At 36.9% G+C, this 10,678-nt stretch overlaps 1 protein-coding gene across 1 annotated transcript; it reads right to left on the bottom strand.

Annotated features, from left to right (window-relative positions):
• LOC109707181 (cold shock domain-containing protein 4-like) lies at positions 8,626-9,451 on the bottom strand. The gene has a single exon (XM_020228295.1). The coding sequence runs from the start codon at positions 9,389-9,391 to the stop codon at positions 8,879-8,881; it is 513 nt and encodes a 170-aa protein (XP_020083884.1). The 5' UTR covers positions 9,392-9,451; the 3' UTR covers positions 8,626-8,878.

The raw sequence follows: 10,678 nt of genomic DNA, 5'->3' as shown, positions 1-10,678 counted from the left end.
ATACACGACCGAATAGATGCTTTTGAAGGGAATATTCGCACCTAAATCTTGTCCACGCCGAATTATCTCAACAGAAGCCAAAACCGTCCTTTTCGCCAATATCCTCGCGTAGCCTTATCGGATTGCTGAACCGACTTCACCAACGCGTTAGAATACCTAGTAATTAGGTTTGTATAAGTTTAATTTAGATCAAACCCCACATTTGCAAAACCCCCTTTTGGAACCCTAACATGCTACTATAGCAAGAAACCCAATTCCACTTCTTGATTCAAGCAAATAGCATGTTAATATCACTTAGGGAGTCATCTAAATCCAGAGTATATAAACCTAACCCTAGAAATCCACTATGAGAGCTCCAAGAGCTTACCTCAACAAACTCCTCCAATGGTGAGGAAGAAGATGAAAATCCTCCTCCCAGCTTCCTTCTCCACCAATCTCTCCACCAAATCCACCTTCTTGGAGAGTTTCTAGAGAGAGAGGGAGAAAAATGAGAAAGAGGAGAGAGTTCACTGCTGTGAACAAGAGAGGAGGGGTTAGGGTCTTTTTATAAGCTGTTACAATTGCAATAAAACCTTCCATTTTCTTTTATTTGCAGCAAACTCATCTTGCTGTTTCGGGCACTGCGTACCGGTACGCCCCCTGTTCAACAGCCCAACCCGATAGCTGCTGTTTCTCAGGTTGCCGCAGGGTATCGGTACTCTTTGGGTTGTCACCGGTTTAACGATTACGCGGCAGCCAAACCCGAGAGTTGCCTTCTCAGGTAGCTGACCTGGTACCGATACGCACCAGGGGTGTCACCGGTTTAACAGCCTTAAACATTCAAACCCGAGAGTTGCTGTTCTCGGTTGCCTGCCTGGTACCGGTACCACTCCAATGCATTACTGGTTAACAATGCTCCAGACTGGAATTTCGCATTGTTTCGACCCAATCAACGCTAAAACCCTTTATATAGTCTCTCTTTAAACTCAGATTTAACCCTTCCAATATGGTTGGAATGTTAAACGGACCATGTCCAAACATTCTTCTCGCCACGCTTTGGTCATTTTGACCAAAAATGGTTTAATACGACGAGGATCCACTTTCTTACAAAAACATTATAGTATATATAACTTGATAGTCCAGAGAAGTGTAGTAGTTAGCGAATCATCAAGTAGTGAAGCACAATGGCTTCAATCACTTATATTATAATTGTAGCACTTGATTGTGATTTAGTAACATCACATTGTGTATATCATTGCAATGAGCCAGCTAATAAATAATTTTTTGTAGGCCTACTGTATATTTCTGTATGCTTTTGCTCAACTCTTTTTCCCCAATAGCATTACAAATGTAGCTTTCAACTTTCTTTTGTAATTGTCATTCTAAAGTTTGCTTTTAGTCCCTTGTAAAGTCTTGAAAGCCATGATCTCTTGGAATAATGTATTCTGGCCACGAGGTGATTTATTTTGTTCCATAAAATGTTATTGTAGGCATCTAATCATACTCCTTATTTACTATACATCAAAACAAGCCCTAAGACTCATTTTGGTCACTCCAGAGACCATGCAGAATAGTCGTTCTTAAGCCCCAGCATTTTGAATAGGCAATTTGGGAATTCACATAACTTTCGTAAGACAAGCAAAGTTGTCTTCGTGTTTCTTTATCTCCCACCAGCTACTGCCGAAGAATTTTGCTAGCTACCGCAAAAGCATCTTGTGCAAATGCTCACTTATGCAGGTGGTGCACTTCAATGCCAAACTAGGCCTTTACTACTGAGATAATCAGAGAAAGATGTTGCAGTTGCCAAGAAGTTTTGAAGGCAGACATACGTAGCCCTGAGAATAGATCAAGTGTTCCTGAAGAGTTATCAACAATTTGCTTTACATTTGGCACGTTGGGTTAAGCCAGGTATTCTCAAGCTGCAGAAACTTGGAGAAGAACGATCCATAAGACAAATAGCGCTTCATCTAACAAACGGATATAAAGATTATTCTAATATATAGATTCCAAGATTATGATCGAAATTAATTTTCAAATACAACGGTTGGGCGTTCAAAATAGCAATTCCATGTTATATGATTGAACCTGGCCGGCTATATCCATATATATTTGGGGGATTGATCTACCAAACGGATATATACAGATTCTAATATATAGATACGTACCAAGAATATGATAGAAATTTTTAAATACAACGGTTGGGTATACTGATAAAGCAAGTTTATTCAAATTAGCATTAATTCCATGTTATATGATTGAACTTGCATGCTATATCCATTTTAGATAAAGATGATTCAAAAACAGGAAACTAGGTTATTGAAGGTGTTAAAAAGAATAACAAAACAAAGGTTGTGTGAGGAATATACCGAATAATTAATAGGTGGTCATAAGATTAATTATATATATAGATTAATATCTACCAGAGATACATTCTCGATCTTCGTAATAATAATAATAATAATAAAGTCAGGTCAGAAGCCTGCCAAAATGTTCAAGAAAATACAGTTCAACCTTAATTAGCTATATATGATCGATTCCGGTTAATGGAAATTTCAATATGGACCGACTTTAATTAATAATTGAAGGCTTCAGCTTAAAATTTAGATTGTACGTGATGTCTTCAAACTCAATAATAAAAATAAACAGACAACAATGCAGCAAAGCAGAGCCAGAGCTGGTTAATTGGGATGATGAAAGGAAAATGATTAATTACAATGGAGCTAGAGGTACGTACGTAGTTGATGCTTATGTATGTAGAGATAAATTTATTAATTGTTTGTATNAAGCCCCAGCATTTTTCCTAGGCAATTTGGGAATTCACATAACTTTCGTAAGACAAGCAAAGTTGTCTTCGTGTTTCTTTATCTCCCACCAGCTACTGCCGAAGAATTTTGCTAGCTACCGCAAAAGCATCTTGTGCAAATGCTCACTTATGCGGGTGGTGCACTTCAATGCCAAACTAGGCCTTTACTACTGAGATAATCAGAGAAAGATGTTGCAGTTGCCAAGAAGTTTTGAAGGCAGACATACGTAGCCCTGAGAATAGATCAAGTGTTTCTGAAGAGTTATCAACAATTTGCTTTACATTTGGCACGTTGGGTTAAGCCTGGTATTCTCAAGCTGTCGAAACTTGGAGAAGAACGATCCATAAGACAAATAGCGCTTCATCTAACAAACGGATATAAAGATTATTCTAATTAATATATAGATACCAAGATTATGATCGAAATTAATTTTCAAATACAACGGTTGGGCGTACCGATAATTAAGGCAAGTTTATTCAAAATAGCAATTCCATGTTATATGATTAATTGAACCTGGCTATATCCATATATGTTTGGGGGATTGATCTACCAGATGGATATATACAGATTCTAATATATAGATACGTACCAAGAATATGATAGAAATTTTTAAATACAACGGTTGGGTATACTGATAAAGCAAGTTTATTCAAATTAGCATTAATTCCATGTTATATGATTGAACTTGCATGCTCTATCCATTTTAGATAAAGATGATTCAAAAACAGGAAACTAGGTTATTGAAGGTGTTAAAAAGAATAACAAAACAAAGGTTGTGTGAGGAATATACCGAATAATTAATAGGTGGTCATAAGATTAATTATATATATAGATTAATATCTACCAGAGATACATTCTCGATCTTCGTAATAATAATAATAATAATAAAGTCAGGTCAGAAGCCTGCCAAAATGTGCAAGAAAATACAGTTCAATCTTAATTAGCTATATATGATCGATTCCGGCCGGATAATGGAAATTTCAATATGGACCGACTTTAATTAATAATTGAAGGCTTCAGCTTAAAAATTAGATTGTACGTGATGTCTTCAAACTCAATAATAAAAATAAACAGACAACAATGCAGCGAAGCAGAGCCAGAGCTGGTTAATTGGGATGATGAAAGGAAAATGATTAATTACAATGGAGCTAGAGGTACGTATAACGTACGTAGTTGATGCATATGTATGTAGAGATAAATTTATTAATTGTTTGTATATATATCTACTATTATTATTTTTTTACTGATTTTTTTTTTTTTTGGTCGTTGAACAAATATAATTTATTTTCTACTTGATATCACATGCAGGCCAGTCACCAATGAGAGATTGTATTAACCGTACAATAAAAAACTTTGAGTTATTGAAATTTGTTTACCGCGACGACTAATTAATTAAGCCATGAGAGAGTTTCAGGAACTCCATTTCTCCTAACTTTGAGATAAAATGAACAACACATGTAAGGATGAAGATCTAATGTCGGAAGAAAATTGTTATATTTGGTTTAGATTTGTAGTTATCTAAATTAGAGTTAAATCCTAATCTAATAAGAATTATATATAATTTAAATTTAATTTGGTATATATAAATTATGGGTCGTAATCTAATTCAAATTGAATTAGATTAGATTTGTGTTTAGAAATCCAAATAAATTAAAATTCCAATTAGATTCCAATTTGAAGCGACATCCCCTCTCTCTCTCTCTCTCTATATATATATAAAGCCGGTGCGACCAAAAGAATTAAGAGTCCATGCTCTAATTAACAAGGAGCTCTAATTAAAGGCCTAAGAAATGCTGGTGGTTACGTGGCAACGGCATCATGGTGCGCATTGCAGAGCGAGAGGTGCGCCGTAGCCTTGAATTATGCATAGCTCTAATCAAGCCATGCACATTGGTAGAGAGCCGGCATTGGTTCGTCCGTACGGTTGAGGAGCCGACCTCTTTTTTGGTGTTGCTTTGACGGATGCGGATTTCGGCGTTTTCGATCTAACTAAATTTTGATTTTTTAAGAGATTTTTTTGTACTCCGTTTTTTGCTGCTTTTTCGTCCGTGAACGTATGCAAATAAATTAAAATTCCAATTAGATTCCAATTTGAAGCGACATCCCCTCTCTCTCTCTCTCTCTATATATATATCTAACTAAATTTTGATTTTTTAAGAGATTTTTTTGTACTCCGCCTTTTGACATTAATAAAGTATTTGCTCCTTTTTCGTCCGTGAACATAGGCCGTTCGCCAAACTACGTGAATATCGGTGCGTTTTTTTTTTTATCTTTTCTTTTCTTGCATTAAGTAATTTTTCTGGATCTATTTTTTGTCATTCCGATTTTTAACAAAAATAATGAAGTTAATGAAATCAGAAGATCACCATCGGCAGCAAAACAACTGTCAATATGCTGCTTTTTGAAGATGAAACGGCCGGTCGCGGCTATTTACGGCACATAGTTTGGATTGGAGACGTATTTGGCTCGAAGAATTTTAAATCACTATTTGATGTTTTTGGTTGAAACTTTTATTTACTCTTTCTTTGTTTTTCTTTCTTTTTGGGGGTGCAATTTTGGTGTTGAAACCTAGTTATTGTAATAAATAAAACTTATTTACTTAAGTGGTTTATTTTTGTGAGTAACTTACATCTTGACTATGAGCAATTGATTATTAGATTAATTATTACTCTCTTTTGGTTTTGGTATAAAGAAAAAACTATATTATTGTTGTCAATATTCGAAATGGAAACTATATGTTTATTCTAAGTGTTAGATTCATAAAATCTCATTTCTATATTCATTATACTTTAAACAACAAAACATAAAAAGTTAAGAAAGTGTATAATTGAGCTTTCCATTTTCCAAATAAATCAAAAAATTAAAATTAAGACTCGCTTTCTGAATAGCTACTATTTAAAAAAGTGGCACGTCTAAAAAGTTAACCTTGTACTAATTTTTTTGGCAATAAAACACGCTCTAATAGAAATATTTTTCGCTGAGTAAAAAAACTAGAATACTTCTGTTTATGTCTATATCGTTTTCAACAATCAAATATCCAAATCAACGACCAATACCTTTAAGTATGATCTAAACTATTTTAACTTATAAAAAACCATATTATACAATTTTAAGATCAATAACTTTTGCAACCCTATATTTGTTGTTTTCTGCATGACAAGGAAGGCTTATAGTCAAGAGGGGCAGCAAAATATTAAATAACTCGTGAGATAATAATACAGGCATACATTTCACAAACCATAATATTTTAGTAGCCTATAATTTGTCATCTTATTTTCACGCGCATTGTAAATTGTAAATTGTGAAATCTATCGCCTATCTGCCTTGACAATGACACAAACTCCAGATACATTGTACTCCATTTTCTCTAAGTAATATATATTTTTTTTATTTTTTCCTAAAATCACGTCTCTCCTTGCAGCTACGAGTCTCAGGTCGCATGGGTCTAAGGCTAGCAGCAAAATTGTCAAGAAGAAGGCAGGCGCAGCACAGGATTTTGCAAGTCAGAAGCATAAGTCCGTGACATTATGGTTCTTAACTTCATCACTTATAGTATCCTACTTTGACTTGACAGCTGGACGCAAAGGTGAAACAAACTGAAACACTTCAAGCCACAAAATAACAGACTAAAAATTGCTAAAGAGACAACAGAGGTAACTGAAGTTTTTCCCAATTTTAAAACCAGTTGAAATCACAATTGCTCAGCAAATGATGATGAATACATTAAAGCATGATCTTATAATCATAGTTGATTTATGTCGCGCGCTCCGAGAAAAACTAGAAAAGTCCACAAAATCAGTACACGCCTAAATGAACAAAATTCTCTACATTGCACCTAAATAGCATCTTGCTTGCAAGCCAAACCAACCTTAACATGGTTTTCTAAGCGCTTGACTTCAAAGGTCACAAACAAGTTACATCACCTTTTATAGAGATTAATTAATAGGATTGACCAATAAACAAAAGAAGAAGAAGAAGAAGAACTAATAAGATGCTTCCAAATTGCCTGATGCAGACCACCACCGGTGAAATAAACAAAATGAGATGCAGTGCGTAACAATGTGGTGTAACCTGCAGCTGAGAACAATTGCTGGCTTCAACATGCCAGAGACGAGGAAGATTAAACTTCGGACGAGTTTATACATTAGCAACAGTTGCGGTCGACAAAATAGCATGATATGGGTACATAGCACATCACCATTGTTAAATATAAGTTTACATTAAGCACATCTAGTGATTAAAACAGGTAGCTGCAATCATATCATATCAAAAGACAACCTCTTCCAAACCAAGAAGCCATAGGATTACCTCTTCCACAATTCCAGAAAACCAGGAAACTGAAAACTAAAACTAAAGCCCCATTTGGGGACGGCATAAAGCAAGTTTTGCACGGGGCCGAATGGGATTCGCTGCATAGATATATGAGTTTGTTTCCATGAAACGTATTGCCTGCCCCAGCAGGCATAACAAATTGCCAATCAGACTTCAACCTCAAGAAAATGTAGGGGCAATGATAAAAAAAAAAAAAACAATCTGAAGCAGTCCTTGCAGCTCAAGATAACGGTACTCAATGTAAAACAAATCAAAAGAACACAGCAGCTATGTTTCATAATCAACTTTGCCTAGATACACCTAGAAAAATCAAAACAAAACAACTTCGCCTAGAAATGTTTGGTAACAGATTAGAAGCGTATTGAAAAAGGTCACAGTAGTAACTAGTAACATCACAAAAAGCCCAAACCTGAGAAAGTATTTGGTAGCAAGGAATTAGTGGAGAACAAACCTTGCTTGCTGAGCACATTACAGTGAGTCATCATAATCTTCATAGAAAATGCAAAAGAAAACATAAAACCTACCAAACCATTATAAACAACGAAAGGTTTTATTCAAATTTAGTCCCCGAAATCTAACCTCAATTTTCATACCTTTGGTACAAATATCAATTTTTACTGATTAGTCCATCAAATTTAGTTCAGCTAATAACAAAGCCTTCAATCATCCTCGTTTTGTTTTCACAGATGCGAGCATCCGCTAAGTCTGCACCAGGCATAATCAAAGGGCCGTGTTTATTTCGTCAGGGTAGGGCCCAGACCAGCCCCAAATTTTTACACCCATTTCAAGCGTAAGCACATTCTAAAATGGTCAGGTCAGGCTTGATCAGACGGTAAAAAACCACAGCAGGCCAGATCAACCAGAGAAAGAGCAAGTGAGGGCTTTGCCTGGATATTTTTTGGGCCTTTTGTTTTGGCGGCCCTGCCTGGCCTAGCTAACCAGGTCGAGCCTGATTGAATCCACAGGAAAACTGAGCCAAACCAAGCCGGTTAGGTCAGATTTGGTCAGTTATGCTGTTTTAAAGATCCACCATGTCTGCGAAACTAATACCGGCAGCTGGTGCATCCGTGCACCTGCACGGCTCGTATTTCAATCCTTACTGCCTGGTGACTTACAGCTTTTCCTCTATTTAAGATTAGAAGATTGGATAGAAGAAACATAAAATGGGACAAAGGGCAAACAAATGAGCAGAGCAGAGCAGAGATGTACAAAGAAAGCACTTCGCACTGGCAATAATTTCTCCATTATTTGATTTCACTAGTATTAAGCATGAGACTCCCATGAAATTTAATCAACTTTAGAATACGGGATGAGCTTATAATCAACTCCAAAATGAAAGCCCTCTAGTATTAATTTACATATTTACCTCCGTGATGCGAACTCTAAACTCGGCAGGAGGGAACAACAAGTAACACACAGTAATAATATCTAATGCTATAATAAAGGAAGTTAACAAAACATTAAAAAAAAAAAAAAAGAAAAAAAAGAAAAGAAGAAGAGAACATGAATGTATAATGTAAAGATACGAAACCTTCATATATGCCAAAACGAAACATGTAACGACCATCCATACTCATCCTACGATTCTTTTGATCACATAAACCCAAAACATGATATCAACCACAACCCTAATCCTTTCACAAACCAAAACAAGAACAGACATATATAGATCTTACAACTTAATTCCTAAATCCACCAAAGACATAGCGTACGAAAGATACCAAAAGAGAGAAAGGGAAGGGTTTCGACACAATTTCACCTCGTTAATAACTCATCTTCCTAGGGCAATCGCGCGCGAAGTGCCCCATCTCCCCACAGCTGAAGCAACCCCCTCCTCCCCCGCCGCTTCCGCCGCCGTAGAACCTCCCGCCGCCGCCGCCGCCGCCGCCGCCGCCCCCGCCCTGGTAGCAATCCCTCGCCATGTGCCCCGCCTCTCCACAATTATAACACGCCCCACCACCGCCGCCGCCGCCGCCGCCGCCGCCGCCGCCCCTCCCGCCACCGCCGCCGCTGCCGTAGCCCCGAGCGCCACCACCACCGGAGCCGCCGGAGACGGCGGCGCCATCGGGGCCGGTGACGTCGACGGCCTTGGGGCGGCCGCCGGAGTCCTCACCGACGGCGAACTCGACGGTCTCGCCGGCGACGAGGGATCGGAATCCCTCGGACTTGATGGAGGACTGGTGGACGAAGAGGTCGTCGCCGCCCTCGTCCGGGGAGATGAAACCGAAGCCCTTGGTGTCGTTGAACCACTTCACCGTCCCCCTCACCCGCGCCATCTATTCCCTCTTCAAAACCCCACAAAACCCTAACCCTAGACAAGAAAATGAACGAAAGGGACAAGTATAGTAATTTAATGGGCCGATCCACGCCGTATAAATAGGTCGGGTTAAATGTACGGATAGTCCCCGTACTATCTCAATATTGTAGTTTGGTCCTCGGTCTATTCACTTCACACCTTTAATTTTGATATTTCGAACGATACGGCACCGTATTATTTTAGTGCTAAACAAACCTGAAATTTTAGAGAGTAAATTTTATCAGCTCAATATTGACAAATTTTATTTAATTATTATTATTATCTAATTTGGCTTGGCCCGCTTAAAATAGTGCGAATCAGAATAGTTTTTTGTTAAGTTTTAGTTATTCATTACCATTAAATAAATTAGAAATTTTAAATTCTGTCGATTCATAAGTTAAAAAATAATTTTAAGCTTATTTTCATTATAGAAATTTTTTACTATAAGACCTAAATTTTATTCACTTCTCTATATATAATGAAAATATTCAGACATATTCAAACAACTAAAAATTCCTAAATTTCTCACCAAAATATTTAAGAATTGTGTCATTTTGGTCACTTACAATATAGTGTCAATATTCAAGCAAAATAAAAAAGGTTTATTTTATATTATCAATCAGTTTTATTATCCACCAGTGTCTATATTTTAAAGCATTAATAATTTTATTAGTATTCAAACTAGCTATAGGAGAAAATTTTTACAGTTCTATTTTCATTTTTAATTATTCTTAAGCCAATTTTGATTATTTTAAAAATTAAACATTTCCTAAAACATTTAAGGACTAAAGTTGTATACGTTAAGAAACTACAAGGACTACAATGAAATATTGCAGACAGAAAAGGTTTGGATATCCATATGCCCGCATTTTCGGATGTATGATTTACCCCTATTTATCTAATTTGTGAGATTTTTTAATTATTCCATAATAAATAAAAAAAATTTATCTTTTAGATACGTGAGATGTACGATATACATCACAGTTGGCTTATTGGAGTACAAAATTATCCATATAGCCACTCGGTGTGGCCCACAAAGTAATGTGCCTGTGCAGAAGTCGTGATCGTGTGAATCGAAACCAACGGCTGAGATTGCTTGGTCAGCGGGTCAAAGATAGCAGTCAGATTATGTGGAAGATGATTGGACGGCTCGGATATGAACCGTCCTTTCCGAAGAAGCTTTCGTAAAAGGATGGAAAAACTATTTTGGAGACCTACCGCACGTCATACTCTCGGCAGTTTTTCGGCATTATTTATGTGACAAATT

Source organism: Ananas comosus, linkage group 3 (assembly GCF_001540865.1).
Source record: "Ananas comosus cultivar F153 linkage group 3, ASM154086v1, whole genome shotgun sequence".
Taxonomy (NCBI): domain Eukaryota; kingdom Viridiplantae; phylum Streptophyta; class Magnoliopsida; order Poales; family Bromeliaceae; genus Ananas; species Ananas comosus.
This window is presented reverse-complemented; position numbering and strand designations above follow the sequence as displayed.